The sequence below is a fragment of the Anticarsia gemmatalis genome, chromosome 2 (genome assembly GCF_050436995.1).
Source record: "Anticarsia gemmatalis isolate Benzon Research Colony breed Stoneville strain chromosome 2, ilAntGemm2 primary, whole genome shotgun sequence".
NCBI lineage: Eukaryota > Metazoa > Arthropoda > Insecta > Lepidoptera > Erebidae > Anticarsia > Anticarsia gemmatalis.
This window is the reverse complement of record NC_134746.1, coordinates 9,553,555-9,577,999: the sequence shown is the minus strand read 5'-3', so window position 1 is coordinate 9,577,999 and position 24,445 is coordinate 9,553,555. Positions and strand designations below refer to the sequence as shown.

The 24,445-nt window shown below is 37.8% G+C and overlaps 2 protein-coding genes across 2 annotated transcripts; one reads left to right on the top strand and one right to left on the bottom strand.

Moving 5' to 3' along the window:
- The first annotated feature begins 1 nt into the window (after position 1).
- LOC142983824 (uncharacterized) lies at positions 2-7,038 on the top strand. The gene is made up of 6 exons (XM_076130927.1): positions 2-262; positions 669-2,001; positions 2,280-2,448; positions 2,819-3,081; positions 3,421-3,604; positions 4,050-7,038. Exons 1-6 carry the CDS (start codon positions 197-199, stop codon positions 5,257-5,259), a joined length of 3,225 nt encoding a protein of 1,074 aa, XP_075987042.1. The 5' UTR covers positions 2-196; the 3' UTR covers positions 5,260-7,038.
- A 210-nt stretch (positions 7,039-7,248) lies between these two features.
- On the bottom strand, positions 7,249-19,815 carry LOC142983807 (uncharacterized). Its single transcript, XM_076130893.1, has 32 exons — positions 19,577-19,815; positions 18,961-19,185; positions 17,920-18,079; positions 16,905-17,067; positions 16,352-16,715; positions 16,167-16,279; positions 15,899-16,039; positions 15,383-15,580; positions 15,221-15,295; positions 15,007-15,117; positions 14,664-14,924; positions 14,382-14,579; positions 13,971-14,087; positions 13,776-13,866; positions 13,584-13,681; positions 13,338-13,499; positions 13,171-13,215; positions 12,876-13,082; positions 12,222-12,473; positions 11,896-12,076; positions 11,647-11,789; positions 11,347-11,563; positions 11,063-11,223; positions 10,676-10,945; positions 10,438-10,599; positions 10,079-10,294; positions 9,734-9,998; positions 9,229-9,378; positions 8,857-9,014; positions 8,302-8,417; positions 7,990-8,092; positions 7,249-7,490 (listed from the first exon to the last, which is right to left on the bottom strand). Exons 1-32 carry the CDS (start codon positions 19,644-19,646, stop codon positions 7,353-7,355), a joined length of 5,331 nt encoding a protein of 1,776 aa, XP_075987008.1. The 5' UTR covers positions 19,647-19,815; the 3' UTR covers positions 7,249-7,352.
- Between the last annotated feature and the right edge of the window lie 4,630 nt (positions 19,816-24,445).

The following is a 24,445-nucleotide window of genomic DNA, read 5'->3' as shown; positions in this document are numbered from 1 at the left end:
ATTGGTCAAACAGACAGATTTTGTGCTTTTCGTGTTGTCTTGGCCGTGGCTTGCTTTTTGTAATCAAATATGTACCAATAATCAAACTTATTGGTTTCATTATTACTACAAATCGAGCCGAAAATGAGATGCCACTGGTTCTTGATGTGAAACATAAATCATTCACCTGCCGTATGTGCTAACAATAATCTACAAGATGTCAAGTGAGGATGTTATTGAATTGGGGTCTTCGGACGAGGAGACAGAACCGGCGCCCAAAAAGGTATCCAGATTTAAAAGAACGCCAACTATCGATATATCATAATATTGTTTTACAAAATGATCGACATGATTCAATGATCTTTTTAGATTTTAAATATCAGTGTTATTTGCTTACCTAGATCTGATTTTACTAAATTATTTTTAACTACACTTGTTACTTATTGTAACTTGTAATTAATCAATAAAATGTGCAAATCAATCAAACAGTTGGTACAAAATAATCATAATTCAGTGTTAATATTATTATAAAATTGAGCTTTTTTCCATTCATGTTGTTATAACATTATCTTGTTTGATCATGGCTTAACAGATAATTTTATTTTTGTAGAGACTTTTTATATGTGTTTCGTTGCTATCAGAATATTTGTTTGATTCTCGTCTATTAATGTTTTGCATTTCTTTTCCAGAGTAAACCACTACCTAATGCAATGGTCTGCATTCCAAGAAAATATCATGATGTTACAATAAAACCCACTAAAGTAAAACCATCTTCATTTCCTAAAGGATTAGAAATGAAACCAATTACTGTAAAAACAGTATCCAACACAAAACAACTAATGGGAAGCATAAAAAAGCTTAATGGCAAACCCTCTGATCTTGTATCAAAACCAAGATTGGGTGTAAATCCATTTAGTGGCCAACAAAAACCTGTGTTAATTCAGAATAAACCTTCTAACAGTAACATTAAATACTTCAAAGTAGTGTCTCCTAGAAATATAATTACAAACAAAGCTCCTCCGGGTCTTTTAAAAAACCCCATAAGGATACAAAACGCAGCAGCACTTAATTTACCACCGAGCATCACAGTAAAGAAAACTGTATCAAACAGACCAGTAGTTTTATTGAATGTAAAGAGTAAACAACAAATAAACCAAAGAAATAATCCTGTAGGTGAAGTCTTAACAGTACAGTTAGATGATGATGATGCTCCTCCACATAAATCTGGCCCTCAGTGGTACTTACGACCTGAAGAGCAGACAGACACTCCTACTCCTGAAGAAGAAAACAATAAAGAGCCTGAAGCACCTAAATTTATTGAAATTACTATTGAGGATAGTCCTGTCAAACCAGTATCAAGTAAAAGCACCCATGAGGTGGGTGCCGAACTAGCTATCACAATAGATGACAGTCCTGCCAAATCTCAGACTAGCAAGAAGAGGAAAGGAAGTTTTAGCGATAATGAGAAGAAAAGGGGTGCTGGTAGTGTCCCACACAGTAAAAAGAAATTAAAGTATCCTAAGGAATTTGATAACAGAAAAACTGTTGAAATAGAAATAGACCCTCTTCAAATTGGTATCAGTAATGATATTTGTCACACAGCTGGTGATACTGTAGTGAACATTGATGATGAAAGTATAAGTTCAGAAAGTGGAATGACACAGACAAATATTCAAGAAAAATGTAATACTACACCCTCCAAAGAAAACACAATTGAAGTTCAAAGTAGTCCGAGTGAGTTTCATCCTGTATATCAAAGTTTTATAGATCTGTGTTTCCAGTTAGAAAATTCTGATGATATGAAGAAGATTGTTGAAAAGAAAATTAAGGGATATTATAGACAAGTACCGAAGGAATATACAGAATCTGAAGAGTTCACTGACATGGTGTCAAGTAAAATACTTTCAATGAAGGCAAGTCCTGAAAAGATGTATTTGTACATAAAAGATATTGTTGATGAACTGAACTTACAGCGGAAGTTATGCAAAGCACAACCTGTAGTCAAGGAGATTAAAAATGAAGGTGAGATATTAATCTTTATGTTTTAACAAAATGTATGTATTATTATTATGTATGGTTTCTAGTGGACTGGCCCATCTTTGTCTGGGTATAGCACAATTGTATCCTGTTGATTCCATTCCCATAAGAATTTTGATCCCTTTGATCCCATACAAACCTTGTCCCAACAGTTACAATCATATTAAAAAAAATATCCAATTTGGTTTAATTGTTGAAAAGTTATGTGCATGTATACAATTTGTTGATTCATTTTTATTTATATAGATTCAAATGATTTTTAGAACCCATGCAAATATATGACGAGGAGAGTGAATATGATTCAAAACGCCAAAGACAGATCCGTAAGCTAGAGAAGACAATAAAGAAACTGCACAGAGCCATCCAGAAGCTTGAAGAACAGGAAGTTGACTTTGATGATGACGATGACTCCGTATATTTATTGACTGAAAGGTAACTACAAAATTATATTGAACAGTGTAATAATATTAATGGCATTTACAAACTTTGCAAATGATGTGCTCCAATCCTAAGACCTCAGCTGCTTGAAATTGTATTGTTTAGAAAAGTATTATCGTTTGTTCCATGATAAGTCACTAAACTACGTCCTGCACAGTTAGGTGTTTAATATGAAACTGGGTGTCAACAGCGAATTTGTGTTGGGAGGACCTTACACCTATTGATTCAAAGGATAATCATTTGTTTTGTTCCATGTAGCCTGAGCGTTATTTTGACCAGTTATATGTATTTAGTATTCTACATTTCACATGATTATATTTCTCATTTCAGTTAAACTAAAGCATTATTCCATAAATGATTTCAGGTACAAAGAACGTATGGTACGCGTTTATGCAAAGTTTTGCCAAATGTCCAATACAAAGATGCCATCAGAGCCCCGTATCCTCTTGGACGCCCGACCGGGTCGACCGTCGGGACCTGCGAAACGATTAGAAAAATGGATCAATAAGAAGGTTCCGATTGGCACACCACTACCTTTCCCAGACTTTCACGATGTTCTCAGATGCGTGAGACAAGCGAATGACGAAGACAAGCTGGGTTTTAATGAGGCTGATATTATGGAAGAAGGTTAGTAATAGATAAGTTTGTTTTCCATGCTTTTACGGAATTAAAAAAAAAAAAATTGTTTTATTTATATTAGAATATATTCAACAGTAACCTGTCATTTTGTTACATACCTAGAATACGTTAATAGGCGTGACTCTATTTAAGGGACTAGCATTGTAAATGTTACAAACCAGTATGTCATACTTCTCTGCCTATACTTTCGCGTAAAACAAGCATGCTGTTACGCATATATGATGATACAGTGACAATATGACAATAACAGTTTATTAAAAGCTGAAAATCTGTGAATAAAATAGTCATAAATGAGTGTTAATTTTAATATGTATTTTATGTCTGCAGCTCGCGATCTGTTCACTAGATGTGGTAAGAAATTACAACGCCGACGACAAGAGAACGAGTGGAGGCTGGCAGCCTCAAGAATAGCTGTGGACGTCGATCCCGCTGAGAATAACGATGACTTGAAGAAAAAACTCATGGAAAATCAAAGAATTGCAGCACAAAAAGAGACTGAAATCTTTAATAAGTATGCATATGTTTTTTATTTAGTTTTACAAAAATATATCGAAAATAAGAGTAGTGAATTTTAAGACTGAACTTAAAATTACGTATATCTCTTGGTCTACTTATCACGGACAAGGCATCTATATGAGTGAGACATTGTTATACCTGAAATAATAAAACTGAAACAATCCTACTATCCTACTAATACTATAAATGCGAAAGTTTGTGAGTGTGTATGTATGAATGTTTGTTACTCTTTCACGCAAATACTATTGAATCGATTACGATGAAATTTGGTATGTAGGTAGCTGAAGATCCAGAATAACACATAAGCTACTTTTTATCCCGGCGTTCCCGAGGCTTTGGGATTTACACGGGAAGGGGTTCCACACGGACGAAGTCGCGGGCAGCCTCTAGTACAATATAATTCATTATTAAAAGTATTGATTCTTATGTGTTTTTTTCAGATTTGCAGATAGACAAAATCAATTAAAATTAGAAGCGGAGGAAATAGGCGACAAGGAAGCAGAAGAGTCACCTATTGAAAGTGAAGAAGAAGATGTTAATGAAGAAAGTGGATCTTTAGAGAATACTGAGAAAAGAAAAGAGAGACTCAAGAGATTGATACAAGAAAAAGCCAAAAAGACAGATGAAAAAGAAAACCAACCATCAAATAAAGACGAGGCTATTGAAAGTATCACTCAGACCCCTGAAGAAGTACAAGCTGAAGATGTAAATAAAGAAAATACAGAAAATAAAGACTCGGAGAATAAGACAGAAGAAGACAATAAAATGAATGTTGATGAATCTCCCAATGATGATAAAACAATCCCTAATGAGACAGAAACATACATACTCAGTGACGACAGCAATGAACTACGATCAGATATTGACGAACTCCACTTATTACAAAAATTGCACTCTGAAAACGAGGAACATTCATCCACTGTTGATACATCTGATTCCGAAAGTGCAATAGATATTTCTGACTCCTTAGAATCTGGCGACAATAAAGAGCAAAGCAAAGAGTTAAGCGATGTTATTAGTATAGAAAATTCGAGTTATTCAGAAAATGAAGATGAAATCATGATTAATACGCAAGTGTCAAATACAGATAGTGTGCAGCTGATAAGTGAGGACAATACATTGAATGAATCAGCTGTCCCTGTTGATGAAAGTGCCATTACAGCAGAATCTAGTAAGGCAGGCTCAGTGCAGGCTACTCATACAAATAATGATGAATACAATGAAGCTGTAGAGAATATACTGCTAGCATCATCAGAGGAGGATGACGGCGATAGTCAAGATGCCCCGTGTGTTAATTTGAGAGACGATCTTATTTCTATTGATGAGACTTGTATCGGAGGCACAAGTAGTACCGATATCCGAACACAGGAACAGCCGAAATCGGCAACTTCGGACGAAACAATTACAACAAAAGTCAATACTGATGAAGTGCCTGTAATAGAAAATCAAGCAAAAGAAAACTTGGATAGTTCGAAAAGTACCGAATGTAACGAAAGTTCAACTAAAAGCAATGGTGAAGTTTGTAGTGAGAAATCAAATAAATCTGTTGAAACAATGGACGTGGAACATGATGATGTTGAAGAACAATTAGAGAGATTATTCTCGCCAACAGGTAATGATTCAGAATCATCAATTTCCATTAAATCGTAACTTAATTACAATAGATTTGTAAAGGACTGAAGTTTGTGACTCTATTTTATACTTGTGTGAATAGCTCTCAAAGATAATATGTAATTCTTATCTATAGAATTGTCGCCTTTGATTACTTGTGATGGAGCTCATTATTTAAGTAAAATATTATTTGTAATAGTATGTTTTAAATATGTAAGTTTATTTTATGTAGACCTGTATATAATAGATAAACATTATAATTTAAAGCATATAGTTATATAGTTTTTTATAAATATTTGATGGCTACTATGTATACGAAGTGTACTATGTATCAGAGGTGTCTATCTTGTTAAGATCTTATACATACAAGTCATCGAAGTAATATCTTGTTTAAGGGTATAATCGCAAGATTATTGTATGAAGAGTCAAAGGGTACGACAAAATTGGTAATGAGAACTACTAATTTAGTAAATAGTTCCATGATTTATATTGACTCAATGATGAGGGATTTAAAATACTATGGGTCTTTGTTTTCTTTACTCAAGACCCAATTTCAAACTTTAATGTCTAACCGCGTGTTTAATTTGCGGCAGTGTGCGTAGGACGGATGTCAAATATTATATTATGTTGTTAGATAATTATAATTTGTACTATCTTAACTATTAATTTACAAAAAAAGCGAGAAATGTGTGTGTTTATGTGTAGTAGATAGTCTACATAGCCGTTTACTTTTTTGAAAAAGACTATTTGAATCGAATAAAATTATAAATATATGGACATTATAATAGTATGTATGTTAAGCAAACTCGGCGCGGGACGCTAGTTATTTCTATAATTAAAATATTCATGTCATATTTTTTTATTAAATTAGTCGTTTCATCGCCAATGAGGTCGTATACGTTGACGCTTGTACAATATAGGCCACAATAGCTTTATCCAATAAATAGACCGTTGTAAGTTATACAAGTAATATGGATCATTTTGCATTCGCTTCAAAGCAGTTGTACCTATATCCTTCTTATGTGACGTACAACGTTATACAAAGATTGTATTGATTCGTTATTATTTTAGTCTTGTAATTTATATATAAGTTAGATCTCGTGATTAAAGGAAGCGGTTCGCGCTGATATAGAGACAGGAAACCAAGACATGAGACAGCGACCGTTAATTGCTTTTAGGTAATGTATATGAAACTGTTTGCAAGGGAGACAAAGACGGGAGACAGACCGAGACGTTACCTCGCGGAGTGGATTAGGTCGCCACGCCCCTATTATTTCGACGGGAAATACCCACGACCGGGTTCGATTCCCACACGGAATAATTATTTATGCGTTCCAAAAATAATTGCTTCGGGTCTGGTTGTACTTTGTGTGCGTTGTTTGTATGTTTGTGAAAGTCCCCGCGACACAAGAGCAATTCTTAGTTTGGAAGTTGTCTTTTTTAATAAAAAAAATACAAAAGAAACCTAAATACCTACAATTACAGTCACAGTCTCCAGTCGCGGTCACATGTCCCGGTCTCTCGTCTCTGCCTTGGCACGAACCGCCGCCTTAGGTTTTTATTGCATAACGACAGGTTTCTATAACATATCGTCGATAAACAATAGCTGCAGTTAAATTATATGGATACAGGTATACAATTAACTCTTGTAAAGAAGTTTGCGTACTGCTGTATCTAATCTCTTGCCGACGATTGGTTATTGAAATCGATCGTTTTATGGTAACAACTATAAATTACACAACATGATAATAATAATAAATAGCTGTCAATATGTTTTATGACTTTTTTGTACCTTTTCTAGTAAGTATTACTCCGATGTCCTACATTATTTAGAATTTATTTTCCAAAAGTATTATCTGGATCTTGCTACATTATGTCTTAACCGATTGCATCGTTCTCTCACTGTATTTATTTAGCTGCTATTGAAACCTTAATATCAATATTCAGTTGGAGGATGTAGCTACCCAATCTAAGCTGCTCAAGGAAAAAAGAGGTAGAAACTTTTTACGAAGATAAATAAAAGCAACAAAGTCGTCACAACATATATTTACAATATTTACAATGGTCCTTACTTAAGTACATAATGTTAAATGTGTCCTTATTTACAGATATGGTATTATTTATATGAAATGTCATGTAAAGCAGACGGGGCCGGGGGCGAAGGAGAACTCATGCTCGCCATCCGCGAATGATAAAGGCTGGAAGTCGCTTATTGGTAGACGTTCTGTTCGCGATGTCTTTATTTCCAACACTATTTTGCCTGTTCCTTCCTGTAATTTAAAAATTACATATAAACATACATAATAACAATATCATGTCTGTTATACCAGAAAGCTTAGGTGTAGGTGTACGAAATCAATCCACATTTCGCGGTTAATAATGTTAGTCCGATATAGCGAGGGCCAGCCAATATTGGGCAATTTACCAAACTCCGGGTTTATTGAAGATTGATTCTAATATTAATTACAAAAGATCAATAGCACTTGGTCCGACCCGGGAATCGAGCCCGAGACTTCAAGATCAGTCGTATACACTACCGACCGCGGCAGAGAGGCAGTTTAAATTACAATGACAATAATCGTAGATAGAGCAAAAAGCTATTGGTAGACCAAATTGAAAAGCCCAAAACTCTTCTCAAATTAGATTCACTATTAAATCGGGAATGTATCTTTCTCTAGTCAATTCCTAGTTGAGAGTTAAGACAGAACGTAAATAGAAAGTTGGTGAGTGGATTGAGATAGTGAAGTGTGTTTGTCTTGTAATATGTACCTTGCATTCATCCAGAACTATTTGTGGCTCCCTGAATTCAGCAGAATTGTAACCAAATAGTTTTATATGGTTCAGCCTGGTCAAATCTGCTGGTATGTCCGACCTGAAAAAATATGTAATTTTGTAATTTTGATTTTAATAAAAAAATCTATTATCAAGTCTATAATACAATGGATACGGGAATTAACGCAATCACGCATTTAACCTCGGAATGCCTGACGTTAATTCCCGTTTTCCCCACATCCAATGTGAAAGTTTAAAAGTTATAATATTAAAATGTCTGCCTAATTTAAAGGAACTAAATTAGTTTACCTCTGAAGAACTTTAGTGTTGACACATGAGTATGTGAAGTTCTGCCTCGCTCCATTTGACAGCAGCCTGAGGAATCTTAGCTGTATGGCGCCATTTCCTTCACCGTCGTATGTTAGCTAAAATTGTATGTTAGTTGATTGTATTGCATCGCAAGTAGGTAGAGTAAAATATTTTTTTATTCATCACACATCATGCTTGTTATGTAGGCATACGATATACACCAAGATTGAGCATTTTACAATGCTCTCATGTCCGGGAGGGGAGAGTCAACTGCCATATGCCAGGAATGTAACCATACTTTGGGCTACTATTAAGATTATTATAATATAATTAGGAAAGCCCAATAGGAGTTTGCCTGAGCCGGAATCGAAACCGAGAATTTTTTATCAACATCCTCTGTGGGTTATGTACTTATGCGTAAATGTAAACAACCATTTACGCATAAGTACATAACCCACAGAGGCAGTGAAAGGAATAAATTTTTATTAAAGTACTGTTACTTAAGCTTTCATTATATTATTGATGTGAAGCTTATGGTAGGTACCACCACGTTACCTTATAGCCGTCGTCAAGTTGTGAGAACTTATGTGCGCTGGCGGTGAACACAGCGGGCTCTCTATCATCAGGATACACGCAGGTGCTCTGCCCTTTGCAGTACACTCTTATAGGTCGCCCGCCGCCCACACCACCTCGTGCGTCTATCCAATAGTATCCTGGAAAAAAGATTAATATGAAGTATACCTATGCTACGTATTATTCTATATGTATACTTAAAAGTGAATTCTCTCCCTTAATTAATTAATATATTTGTGCGTAGATGTATTTAAAACATCAGGCTCATGATACATCAATACCTAAATAAACAAAGGTTTGTTGATTCTGTTTTTCTTAACTTCTGAGTTGCATCAATAGGTAAGTGGTAGTTACCGTCAGTCAGATTCACATGCGTAGTTCTGAGATCTCGACATGAAAGGGCTGGGTTAGATCTTGAGCCGCGTGGTCTTTTAGCTGCTTCTAAAGTGGCTCGTGCTTGAAGCACACCCGTCATGATTTCTTTCACCCATTCAATTTCTTCCTCTGTAAGAAAAATAGCAAATGTACTACAATGTCATTCAAGAAAGATGAAGAGAATAGGTGTATTAGAGTTAGGTCGTTCGTTTACAGGGCTACGCAAGTCTCCGATACTCAATTATTTTAGGCTTTAACCGGCTGTTGCCATACAAATCCTGTGGCGGGACGAATGTACAAAGTTCATGGCTTCTAAAGTCACTAAGTTTTGTAGATATGCGTAGCATTGTGTACCAATGCCCTTATGGTCCAACGAATTAGTACAGTGTCAGATTTATCAAAATAATTATAGGTTTTTTAATAAATTTTTTGTCTGTCTACTAAGTAGTTGAGAGAAAGCTTATAGTAGGTCACAAGGTAGTACCTTCTTCAAAGTTATCTTCTGTCACAGATTCTGTCATGGATTGCACGTCTGCACTACGACGTCGACGTGTGTAAGATGTAAACAATTCTGGAGGTATTTGTGGCGCCGGCGCCGGAGGTCCAGGCGGACCAGGAGCACCAGGTGGGCCTGGGAGACCTGGTCTACCTTCTGGTCCAGGAGACCCTTTGGGGCCAAGTTGTCCTTCCGGTCCAGCGATACCAGCTGGGCCTGTGTCACCTTTTAGCCCTATCGGACCGTTAGGACCCTGTAAAGTTGACATTTTTGATATTAACACACAATACCTTTCATTAAGAGATAGTTCATTTTCTAAGTAGTAACAATTACCATGTCTCCTTTAGGCCCCGGTGGTCCTCCAGGCCCCGGAGAACCTTGTTTGCCTACTTCACCTTGATCACCCTTCAAACCCATAGTGCCAGTGTCTCCGATATGTCCTTTAGGTCCTTGGTTGCCTTTTTCACCTTTGATACCTTGAGAACCAGTTGGTCCTGGTTTTCCAGGGGGTCCAGATGGACCTATTATACCAGGTGCTCCGACTTCACCCTAAAAGTAGAAAATGTTCTCTGATTAATGTCTTTTACTTTTTTACTGTCTAAAATAGTTTAGGAAGGCCTTTTTATTTTGAAGATAAGAATGTTATATTGTCAACAAAGTTTAAAGAGTAGGTACAAAGTGCAAATACTAACTATAGGTCCGGGTGCGCCTCGTATTCCTCGCTGTCCCTCCGGTCCCGGAGGGCCCGCTGGTCCATTAGCTCCCGGTTCCCCGGGGGGTCCCTTGGGACCAACGTCACCTTTATCCCCAGTGATACCAGGGCTACCTTGTAGACCTGCTGCTCCTTCCGAACCCTGAAAATTTTAAACGTACGTTAACGTTATTGTAATGTTAATTAAATAATTTAATTTGTAATCTTTAGTTTCTTACAGGATTGCCAGGCATTCCAGTTTCACCAGGTTTGCCAGGAGGTCCGACTGGTCCGGTAGGTCCTGGTGGTCCAACGCTTCCTTCAGGACCGTCAGCTCCCGGTTCACCCTTAATGCCTTGTGGGCCAGTTTCTCCTCGTTCACCAGGAAAGCCTGCAGGCCCCGCATCTCCTTTAGGACCTTCTGGACCAGGTGGACCTTTCGCTCCAGTTTCGCCTTGCAAACCTGGCGGTCCATCGTCGCCCTTCGGCCCAACTGGACCTCTGGGACCCTGAAAAGTAACAATAAAGATCGTTACAAAGTGATACCACATTTTAACAAAAAACACCAATCTTTGTGTTTGTGAACATTTCCATTGAAGAGTTTATAGATATTATTTTGTATTTACCAATTTTCCTTCGGGGCCTTGAGTTCCCGGAGGGCCTGGCGCTCCAGGGCTTCCTACATCGCCTTGTTCTCCTTCTGCACCTCGAGGTCCGGGCTCACCTTGAACACCTTTGGGTCCTCGCCGTCCTGGCGGTCCACTTGGACCAGCTGGCCCCATAGCTCCTACAAACACAAATTTTATGAGCTCACTGATAATACTTTACTCAAACATCGTTAAGTTTTATATCTGTAACTTGTTCGATGTATTGCAGATACTACTAAAAACCTTGGTTATCATATACATACCCATAGGTCCATTATCGCCCATGTCTCCTTTTGGCCCATGTTCTCCTTTTTGACCTTGAGGGCCAGTGGGACCTGGGGGTCCAGCTGGGCCTCGAACTCCATCAGCGCCTGGCGAGCCAGGAGGTCCTATTTCACCCTGAGGTCCTTTGTCACCGGTTAAACCTATTGGTCCCGCTTCGCCTCGCAGTCCTTGGATACCAGGGGATCCCGGTGGACCCTAAAAGAAAGAGGATTTTTAATGTAGAATCAAATTACGTCCTAAGGCATCTTTTGTAGACTACGCCATCATTATGAACTTACCTGTTCTCCCATAGCACCTTTAAAGCCCTTTTCTCCAGGTGGCCCAGCTTCTCCCTTGTCTCCGTCTTCACCAGGAGGTCCAACGGGACCAGGAGCACCCGCCAGTCCTCTCGGTCCAGGCAGACCGTCACGACCGATGGGACCTTAAAACATGGTATGGTTTGAATCACCATTGCTTATTTAGTTACTCGATGATGTTAATTAATGCTTTTTTATTCCGAACTAATAAGTCCTTAATACGTTGCTTACCTACTGGCCCCGGTTCACCAATTTCACCCTTCTGACCTCCAGGTCCTGGACCTCCTCGAGGACCTTCCCGACCTTGTGGCCCTTGTGGTCCTTCGTTGCCTGATTCGCCTTGTTCACCTTTGTCTCCTCTTATACCAGCCGGTCCAGGTGGACCCATGTCTCCTTTAGATCCAGGTATTCCCTGTCAAGGAATATTATCTTAGTTTAACCTCCAATCTATTGATTTCATATATTATTAGATATGTGCCGTAATTGACGAAAGGAAGAACTACCCCTTGAAGGCATCAATAAAAATATATTTAAGTGAAATTTCGAGGATAACTTACAGCTGGTCCTGGTAGCCCAGGTTCTCCATTATGACCTGGAGGGCCTGCAGATCCCACGGGCCCTGGTTTTCCCTCAGGGCCTGGTGGTCCTGGTGGGCCTTCTTTCCCGACCTCTCCCGGTGTGCCGACTTCGCCTGGGGTCCCAGGTATTCCAGACGCTCCTGGCGGCCCAGGCGGACCAGGCTCGCCAGTTGCACCTTGAGGTCCCATTTGGCCCGATGGCCCGACTTGTCCAGGCGTCCCAGGTCCTCCCTGAATAATAAAGAATGGGACAATATATCATGATTATTATTTCTTAAAACAAAATCGGTATTATCCAATTATCTATACCAATATTATAAAACTGAATAGTTTGTTTGTTTGAACGCGCTAATCTCAGGAACTGCTGGTTCGAATTGAAAAAATATTATTTTGTTGAAAAGACCATTTATCGTGGAAGGCTTTAGGCTATATAACATCACGCTACGGCCATTAGGAGCGGAGAAGCAACGAAAAATGTAACGAAAGCGGAGAAAATTATGACCCATTCTCTCTTATGTGTCGCAAGCGAAGTTGCGCGGGTCAGCTAGTCTGGTATATAGGTAATTTCTTATACTATTTGTCTCACTTAAAAGTTTCTCATTCACAATTAAATAAGTCATCAGTATGTCTTACGGTAGGTCCTCGTTCGCCAGGAGGGCCTGGCAGTCCTGGTTTTCCATCAGATCCTGGAGGTCCCATAGCGCCTGGGAATCCACGGACACCTTCCAAGCCTTGTGGCCCCCTTTCTCCTACAGACCCTGGTGGTCCGGGCTGACCTGTATCACCTTTGGGTCCTGGTGGACCATCTGAACCACGACGACCACGAGGTCCTCTGTATCCCTGAATGATTAATAGAAATTATAATGTACTTTTTGTCAATAAGTTTGATAAGTATTAATAATATATTTGAATTTTTGGTAATGCTTACCCTCGGTCCTGTTTCACCTCTATCTCCAGCTGAACCAGCTAACCCCTATAAAATTAAAAGATTTTTATTTAGGTATATGCAAGAATATACTCTGCCCTGTTACATAAATTAATTTAAAACTCATATAGGTTTATTCAAATGTTCAATAGCAACTGAATTATCTTTACCATTGTGCCCTTTGCGCCTCGCCGTCCACGTCTGCCAGAGGCACCTTTGTCGCCCTTATCACCTTGACTGCCTGGGTACCCCTGCGGTCCTTGGGGTCCAGTAGCCCCCTTTTCACCAGCTGGACCTCCAGGACCAGTTTCTCCTCTAGGCCCTTCCACTCCCTTAAAAAAGAAGATACCATTAATATTCACATAGCAGTATAATTATATCAATGGTTGTTTCTAACAAAGTGTTTCATGTTTTACCTTTGGTCCTTCAGGCCCTTCTATTCCGGGTGGTCCTGGCTCTCCCGATAGTCCTCTTTCGCCTTTTGGTCCCATTTCACCTTTTTCTCCTTCGATGCCTGTGTTAAAAATTAAGTGTTAGTTAAAATACAAGAAAATTACATGAACTACATATTTTAGGATAGATAACCTATTGTGTAAAAATATATGTACCTCTTATTCCTTTATCGCCTTTGTCGCCAGGGAGTCCTCTAGGTCCTTCGTCTCCCTTCAAACCTCTGCTTCCAGGAAACCCTAACATGCCCTGCAATAGAGACATTTCGTAGTATAAAAATAACATTTAATAACTTTACAGAAATGATATACGAAATGTAAATATTGATCAAATGTTGGTCAATAAATAGTTACCTGCGGGCCTTGCGGGCCAACGTCTCCCGGTGAGCCCTGTTGACCAGGATTGCCGGGTGTTCCTGGGGAACCCTCCGGCCCGGGTAGTCCTGATATTCCTGGTTTTCCTTGAGGACCCTGAGAAAAGGACAGCGTATTTAATAAATCGTTTCTTCTCTATCTACAACTAATACCATCTATTTTCAGGTTTATTTTTTTATTTCCATTGTAAAGTATAGACTATACTCGGGCCTTTTTAAACGTGCGAACTAAGTCATGTCATTCTATCGGAGTCTATAGCTCGAACTTACACATTTTGTCACATTCCTATGATTCTTTTAAATATCACGTAGTTCACATGTTTGTAGCAGCCTGAGTATAGCACTAAAATACTCAAAACAAAAATAAGGCTTCTACTAAATTATGTTCTACCTGTATTCCCGGCGCTCCTATAGGCCCTTGTGGTCCTGTCGATCCAGGAGAGCCCATACTTCCAGGCTGTCCCGGTGGGCCCGGTACTCCCGGTTGACCAGATGCACCTTTTGCTCCCTGTGGTCCTTCAAGTCCCGGTATTCCGGGATAACCAATAAGTCCTGGGAAACCTCGTGGCCCCATAAAACCTCTAGGACCCTAAAGAACAAACAAAAATCGTTTTTAATCCGTATTATTTGTTTATTACGAATCTATTCGAATAACTTATATAGTTAAAATTACCAGTTCCCCGGGAATTCCTGGTGGTCCGCTTGGGCCATCGTCACCGGGCGGTCCATCTTGTCCAGGCGCTCCCGGCTCACCCTGAAGACCTGGGCTTCCTCTTTCACCTTTGTCACCAGGTATTCCCATTAAACCGGGATAGCCTTGCTCTCCTTTTGGTCCAGCGGCACCGGTTGACCCTCGTTCTCCATCTCTCCCTGCATGTCCTCTGCGTCCTAATCTGCCTGGTGGCCCTTGTATTCCTCTTGGGCCTGGAGGACCCTACATAAATACAAAACATTTATTAACAACTATATTAACGAAGTAAATGTATTTTCTAGAATGTGATGTCGTCTACACTTACCGGTTCTCCCTGGTCTCCCTGTTCTCCTTTTGATCCCTCGGGCCCAACTTCGCCTTCAGGGCCAGGTGGTCCTGTTAAACCCATTGGACCTTCTGCTCCACGCATGGCAGCCTGTAAATATTTTTTGGTTATTATTGGACACTCGTTATTTTACCAAAGTTCAGTTCCTAGAAACAAATAGTGTATTATTCAAATAAAATTTTTCGGGTCATACCATGTGTTGGGTGAACATTTGTCGCAGAGCTTCGGATTGAGCGTCGGGGCCTTTATCGTTCCCTGATTGATGTAGCTGCAAATTTCAAAACATGAATGTATAATAAAATCAACAAAGTATTTTGTTCGACAAGTTTGTTTGAAAATAACTAAAAATGCTTACAGGAATCACGAAAACGTTTCCTGGTGCTCCCGGGAATCCTTGTAAACCTTCTGCACCATGTTTCCCTGGCTCTCCTTTAGGTCCTCTAGGTCCCTGAGGTCCTGGAGGCCCAGGGTAACCACGAGGGCCAAAATAACTTCCAGGATTCCCATAGTCGTAGTATTCCTTCTCTGGATCGTACTCAGATGATGAGTTGCCCTAAAAAACGAGTAAACAGTTCAATAAACCTAATAAAAAAATATACTCGGCTTTAATCTTTTAAATTGATTCACCAACGTATAAAGTTGATCGAACATTTTATTTTTATTAGTACTTAAAAGAGTAATGAGATCGTCTCAATCAGAAAAGCAGTAAAAGCGAATTTGGCACATGAAGCTTTAAATTGCACTCGAACCAAAATCAAGCAAAAAAGAAAATATACCGCAATGCTTATTTCTTTTCTAAAAGGCTGTGAAATAAAAGCTTTCCCGAAAACAAAAGAAAATATTATAAAAAGTATTTAAAATGGTATCTTACTTGACCAACGTCCGGTGGGTGGGTGAGCCAATCTGACTCGTCCTCAGTGACCGTCATAACGCCAATTGTTGTGAATGGTGTCTCTGTAACGGTTAGCACCGTGGTCGGCGCATCCGGAACCTCATCATCCCCTCGCTTAGACTGCACCATAACAAAAGGACATTTTATAAAAAAAATATAAAAAAAGAAAGGGTTTAAAAGTCTATCTCGGTATTAAGAGCCCTCTAATTAAGATTATGAAAAAAATATCAAAAAATGATTGACTCACTCTTGGTGTTGTCTGATCAGGTTCAACTGGATTGTTCTCTGCAAGAGCTGGAGCTGGTGATTCAGGTATGAATTCATTAACATCCGTGAATGCTCCGAAAATGCTGTTCTCATCTGGAAAAATGGATGGCTTTTGAAACTTATTCCTTTATTGATTTGAGTATTGAAACTGCATGTGTTACTTACCAGAGTCGGTGGAGGGTGCGAATTGATTAGCAACAGGGAACGAATTAGGAGCCACCTGCCAAGTTGGAGCGGCTGTAGTGAGCACAGGCCTAGGCCAAAGACTATCAGAATCATTTACATTGAAAAATCTATTTCTGCTAAAGCTTCCGTATCTTCTTCGCATTTCTTCTTCAGTTAATGTGCCTAAGTTTGGATGTTGGGTGGTTTCAATGTGCTCTGTGTAAATGATAGGCTGGATCTCTGGTTCACGTCGTAAGGCAGGTATGTCGTAGGGTACTCCGGGAGGACAATCAGGTGCGATGGAGTTGCACATGTCGTAAGCAGTGTCTGGTCTGTTCGAGAATTGGAGAAGCTCAATTTCGCCCTGAAAACATATTCGATTTTATATATTCGCTCATATCTCCACTCATACATTTTAGATTGCTTTTAGTAATTATATAAAACGGTGCAGTTCTAAATTCTTTAAACTTTACTTTTAATACTACCTTAAGGGTAGGCGGCTTATAATAAAGTAGAAAAAGAATTTCATTTTGGTAGCGCGTCCCATACTTACTTCGTAATACTGATCAGGTGTAACTTGGGAGCCTACGACGATAGCTCCTGCCAGGTTGAATGTACTTCCCGGCTTGCGGTCCAAAGGCAGTGTCTCTTGTATTTCACAGTCCACTAAGAGCGTTGCTGAATCGCCTTTTATGCTGATTGCTATACGATGCCACCTGTTGGCGAAAGAATCAATGACTCTAGGGAATATTTTGCTTTATATACAAAGGCTGAAAAAAAAAAGAAAAAAAATATACCTATAAATACTTAGTTTGATAGTGGGTATAATAAATTTCAAAATGCATCAATATTATGTATAGTCTCATGGCAATTGAACTGATTTTCTTAAGTAAAACCCGTCCAAATATAAGCGACTAGATGTCTTATTGGATTGTCTCTTCCTTCAGCTATTTTAAATTTTCAGCATATTAAACAAACGGGTTTTTGTATTTGTAATTGTGACATTGGAAATGCGCCTATACAAAAGTACTTATAATAGAAGTAAATGTTTTCTACAACCATTATCTATTTAATGCTGCCTAGCTCAACTAGGTTCGCTAGACACAACAGTGAGTAATTGCACTGAGGTCCATCAGAACGGCAAAGTTTTTACATTACAGAACACAAAGACGTTTTTGCTGCTAATTAGGTATCTGAAAAAGTTAATACGCCTTTCTTTTCACACATGACATTTTTTTACGACTCGAAAGATAATAAATGTTAAAGAGTATTTATTATTTATTGTCTTTATAAACCGTACTGTTATTTGACCGTTTATTTAATTGAGAAATATATGAACATTTTTTTTGTTTGGTTCTGCCGCATTTGAGACACACAGAAAAAATGTAGAACCTTTTTCGTAAAGTACTAAAGAATAACGTATCAAGAGAATTTCAATATTTTTTGTCTTTCACTGATACACGTAATAATATGATGATGACATTCAAACAATTATGAAGTTTACTGATGAAGTAGTACTTTGCTTAATGTGTGTTATATAATTACTTTATTCGACAATTTTTTCTTACCTTCCGTCAGCGATATCGACCCGGTATGTCAGTAGCTCATGATCTGACGGGTCGCCGCGGGTGTCTTCGTAGTACAACTCTATCAAGTTGCCCACCACCAGCTGCAGCTGTTCGTCGCCAGCATCCGAGTATAAGATGAATAGAGGGTTTTGTTCTGTCCCTGGAGAAATAATTGCGTATGTGCATATTTGTCTATTTCTTTACTTGTGATAAATAGGTTTAAATTCTTACCATCAATGATAGTAAACTTAAATTAAAAAATGTGTGCCTTTTTTGCAACTGAATTATAAGCAACTTAAGTAAACTTGAGGATCACTTAAAATGTTTATATATGTTACTGTAAAAGCCCGAACTGTGGTAAATCCTAAGATTTTCCGGTAAAACCTAAGATTTACCAACTCTCAATGGTAAAAGTCCGAACGTTCTTTTATTTCGAACTTTTACCACCATTTAATTGGCAAATCTTAGGATTTACATGATGACACGGTAAAAGTTGATAAAGTCATATTATAATGTGTCTGAGCCGTAGCATAATGATATTGCTAGGGATATAATTATATCCCGTAACATAGTTATAATGAGAGTTTGAAGATGCCGCCGGAGCCCCGCTTCGCGGGGCTCCTCCTTCTGGGTGGTTTAAAAAAAAATAACCACGAAGGCTGAGGTGGGAGCTTCGCTTCGCTCGCTCCCACCTCAGCCTTCTAACCTAACCTATCCATGTCGGTTTGCCGAAAACTCCTTTCTTTATAACTATTTAATTATTTTATATTAGCTACATTTACCTGCTCTTGAGGTATATCCTAAGAATTACCAAGTGAATAGGGGTTAATAAAAGTTCGAAATAAAATAATTGTTCGGACTTTTACCATTGAGAGTTGGTAAATCTTAGGTTTTACCGGAAAATCTTAGGATTTACCACAGTCCGGGCTTTTACAGTAACATATACAACTAACAACATAAAAATCTGAAAATATACGAAATATCTTAAAACGAGGTATAATAATGGGGATGATTGATTAAAGAAAATTGTTAAAAAAATACCTGGTAGTCGCACTACGGCCATAATAGAGAAGTCTTCTGGAAAGGTGTTGTAGAACATTCCAGCGGCCAGTTGATGGAGCGTGGCATTTTCATTGAGGGTATAGCCGGTGTACTGCTCTTCAGCCAGCAGTGGCGACTGACACCGCCCTGGACTCCGCGTCACACCGTCAGGGAGGTCCACCACGTCGCGCACCACCGATAGAACGTCGAAAAATTCGGTTTTGTCTGAAATAATAACATATACTTACACCACAGTTTTTGAATGTAGGTACAAAGACTTTAAAATATAAATGAGTATAAGCCGTGATAGTTGAAATGTAAAATTTGAGATGAGAGTAGTAAACAAAAGACGTAAAAAAGTATTTTCCACAACTCGGTTGGCCATTATTTCAGAGAATCAACGATACCCCGCAGTCGCATAAAATCGATATGTTCTATTTCACACTTAATTCTACCAGCTTGCAAATAGTTCTTTTAAAGGTCCCCGTACGACTGTTTTTCAGCGCGTTTTCTTATTTTCTTCTTAATTTCTAGCTCAGAATTGCGTAGATGTAGAACATGCATTATCAGCCATCGCATAAAACAAAAAGTATTTAAACGAATAATATTTACTCACCGTCCCCATTGCCCCCGCTGAGTGCGCAAAACAATAAAAGGAGAAATAGTCCTTTTGTCTGTGGAGCCATTGCGGCCCGAATAAATATGTTAGGTGGTTTTTATTTACATTCGGTCCCATCCCGGTGGGCGCGTTAAGGGTATGTAAGCGGCTGATGGGCAGCCTCTGGCCGTCCTCGTGGGACAGGCATGACAAGCCGGCGTGCCAGCGACGGCAGGAAAGATACTGCCACTTCACATCGCAACACCATATCACATCGCTTGCCATCTTTATTGCATTGGTGTCAAAATAATGAACATCAATGAAGCGCCAGAGATCGTCAACTTGATTCCTAGTTATTTATTTGGAACGAGTGCGTAATCGTTCATGATTCATTTTAACAGTCAATTTATGTAAATTGATACTAGATTTTTTCTATTTCCAGTGTACGACATTTAGAAATGTGGGCATTATTTATTGAAATTAAACATTTTTGAGATAAACTTTTTTGTTATTTGTAGTTTTAAAATGTTGGTGTCTTCTGCTACCATCGATTAAATTCAATTCGTCGTTTTGTAGCGGTCTAGCATCTAATAGAGATTCATTTTTATTGTCTCTAGAAATATTTCACGGGTTGTTCAACTTTTTAAATCAAACAATTCATTATACTTATTCGTTATTATAAACCATAGTTTCTAGTCTGTTCAAACGGTCTTTATTTAGTAACATTTGGTACGGTGTTTCATAGTACTTACAGATGTAAATAATACTTTTTAAATGTGTGAACACGAGCAGTAAATTCCAATGAAAAACAGCTCCTGAGTCCTCACACAGAATTCGAACTGAAACCCTTGCGTACAAGCCAAATGATGTCGCTAAGCCATCACAGCTTATATTACGTTGCCTATTGTTGTGTCTACGGCAATAAATTTATTGAAATTGCCTTTTTATACAAAGCGTTTTATCGATACATTGATATAAATTTTACGAACAAATACTTAATTTATATTCGACATAATATATCACATAGTTCAAACGTACTAGATTTTCCATTACTTATATAAAACATTATTTTAAATATTCATTTTTATCGCTGTTACTACAAAATAATGTTTTTTTAGCAATGTAAAATAACGTTGTTTCTGGGACTACGGCGAAAATATACAAAGTTTATCTCATTACGACGCATCTATGCGTTGGTGTATTAGATACTTATGTCGTCATTATTTTGTCAAGAAACTTCTAACAAACTTCTGTCTCTTCTCGGCAATAAGTTTGAATCCCAGTAGGTGTAACAATTTATCGTTATATTATTTTAACATAATAATGTCCTCCTAGCCGATATACGGCTACGGCGGTCAGTTTCATTGAAACTGGCCATCTGTGCAGGACTTTGTTTATAGTGTCCAAGTGTGTGCACAATACACAGGTACACTCTCTATTCCATCACTCTCATAGTTTGGTGGGACGGATAACCGACACGACCAGTGAGAGGTCAGGCGCAGGACCGACGGCTTTACGTGCTCTCCGAGGCACGGTAAAAAATTTTAACATAGATACTTTATGAAGCACAGAAACTTTTTTGTGAGAATACATTAGGTATACTACAGGATGTTACATGAAAGGAGAATGCTCAAAAAAAACCCAGGCTGTACACAAAAGTTATGTAACTCAAAAAATTAGTTATACTGTGTAATTGAATTCCCAATGTTTACCTCTATCAAATTCGATGGCTGAACATACTATTACTATAACTTTTCAGTAGGGGTTTTCAATATATTTTTATATTTTCTAATATAGGTATGTAACTGAGTAGTACAAAACTACTACTACTACTACTAAATAAGTTACCTATATAAATGTTTAATCTTTTTTGAGTCACACATTTTTAATATAGGTATGTAACTGAGTTACAAATTAAAAATATTAAAAAATATATTTTTGAAAAATGAGTCATCATCACCAGGTCATATATGTCCCCACCGAGGGGCACGAGCCTCCCCTCTTAACAAAGAGGGGGATCAGGCCTTAGTCCACCACACTGGTCTAATGCGGGTTGGCAGACAATAATTGGAGGGCTATTATAAGGTAGAAAAGTGTTGTCATGGTGGTAGATTGCTAGCCTATAGCCTATGAAGCACCAAACCCTTCCACCCCTCTACTGACTTTTGCAGTATGCACGGGAAGAAATGCAGCTGGCACCTTCTATGTTTTTTTTTCGCTCTCAATCTAGCATGGGAGCAATGGGAGAAATGAGTGATTCTGTGTAATTAATTCCAGATATTTACCTTTATCAAATTCAATGGCTAAACATATTATATTGCTATTACTTTTCAGTAGGGGTTTTTAATGTATTTTCAATATTTTTTATCATGAATATAAAAAAGACATACCCGCCCACACTACTAGCTGGCGCCCGTAGTGCGGTTTCGATACAATTATATTATTCAAAAAATAATCATTGTGATGAATGTTTGAAAAATATTTATTTTTTAAATTCACCTTTTAAATAGCAAAAAATAGTATTTAGCCATCGAATTTGATAGAGGCGAATATCTGGAATTGAATCACTCAGTATCACTAAAATTCTGAGTTACACACCGTTTGTGTACGGCCTGGGTTTTTTTCCCATACATTTTGAGCATTCTCCTTTGAAAGAAGCAAAATAAGTTTGTGGGATCGTAGAAAATGGCATTCTTTAGTCTACCTTCATGAAAAAGAGGTGTGATGAGAATAATATGTAAGTTAAATAAATTATATCTAAATAGGAAAAGATATTGTCCAACTGTTTAATTTTGTATTTAAATATGGTTGAATATTAGATTAATAGCCAGCAAATACACAAAGCAGGTAAGTGTGCACGATTATAAAAATACATTCAATTTTAGCAGTTCTTTTTTGTGTTAGTCCCACGTGGCAAGGTTTATGCGATTAGCGGAACATTTCCCATTGGGAAAGCTTTTTATTGACAGATAGCTTTGTATCATGTTCAGTGTAGTTTTGCTTTGGCAAAGCGTGTGGAGCGATTATATTTGTAAGGCCTGCCAGTGTTTGATGTAGAACGTTCCTATATCACTATATGTTTACGTGGTTTTTGACAGCCCCATTAATAAAATTGTATCTATTGAACGCCTATGAATGAATAAATGTAGAATAACGAAAAAAATACTATGTGGACGTAAATGGAAACGCCGGGAGGGGACGTCCTAGAAAGACAATACATACACAGATCATATGGGTGATGTCTTGCAACAAGATCAGGTGCGTAGTACTCGTAACCAGCGGTCCTGTATGACTGAAGCAAAAAAAGTGTGTGAGGATCATACCAAGTGACGTAAAGCAGGCGTGATTTCATGTATGTACAATTCGAAGACAAGTAGTTTGTTTTTTCTAAACTTTTCTTACTAAAATATAATGCTTACAGCTCTGGCATATAAGTACAGGCTCCTACATACAGGCATTTTTGCTTTTAGAATATTTTATCAGTACATAGTGTCCCAGGCAGTGCGGAGAAAAGCCTTCCGGTCTATAACGAGCTCTACATCGTCAGGCATGTTTCATGTTCGTTTTTTTAGAATTACGCGTCTACCTTGTGCCTGTTTATGTATTGAGCTTGTTTACAATAGTAAAGAGTAACTTTAGGTTTAGAAGAATATGGTATGCAGACACAGTCCTGTTTTGTAATTTGTTTTTTGTTTACTTAACTTTTGTTTCTTGACACATCCTTGGTTTTGTTTAGTTGAACTAAAATATGTTTCAATTTCTATACCAAACTTATCATCTGCCAGTTTCATATTTCATTAATGTCGATTCTTTAAATCACACATTCAAAGTGCAAATTTAAAATCGCATTAATTATTTGTATGCTTTTAGATCGAATGTACTCAAATCAATGCAGGAATGTGACTAGCTTCGCAATAATCGCGTAGTAAAGGGCCTAAGTATCATTGAGGATCGCAGGGTTGCCGGAGCGAGGACCTCCGAATACAGCTGACCATCGTGCGTGACCACTCACTAATACCTATTATATCAATATGTCTATTATTTATTCCAATACATTACCACTTACAACACGAATTGAATTTTAATATGAACAATTTTCGTAAGTAGAAATATGGATTTGTTTTTCTATTCAATAGCTTTCCAGTTCATGCACTTGTATTCAATAATATAAAGTGCATTATTAAACAAATACTTTTTTATATTTAAGTTATTAAAATAAAATTTTGATGAAGAAAAAATCCTAGATAAACACTATAAAAAACGAAACATCATTCTTATAAAATATGCTCATGTTTCTAGATATATCTACAAAGAAAACAAACATAACTGTAAAAGTTACAATTATTAGGTTATTGATATTGTTTACCTGTACCTATTAAATTATGTCCTTGGATCAATTGCTCCAAAGCAAAAAACACGATTTTTTTTTATTTGTGCACAAAAAAGTACATTATTATTTTCATGAGACCTCAAATGTTGTTTTTGATAAAAGATGAATGAACATAATCTGATCCCTTTATGCTAATTAAAAGCTGTTGCTAATGTTACGACGGGATGAGTCCTTTAGAGGACAAATATTAATTGAAATCCAATTTATGTGTTTCTTTAGGTGCTGGGAAATTGATAGTACCTAAGGTAGTATTTATACAATAGAGTATGTGAAACGTATTTATAATTTAAGACTGGTAGGTACATAGATATAGGCATATATTTAGTGCATCATAAAACTGTGCACATTAGTTGTTATGACATAATACTAGTCCCATACATAATAACATTGTAAAACGTCTTCTTAAAATTGCAAATTTCGCGCGAGTATTATATACCATTAGTCTATATATTTTATGTCTATGCAGCTGTGACCTAAATATGCAGAAGTAGTCTTAA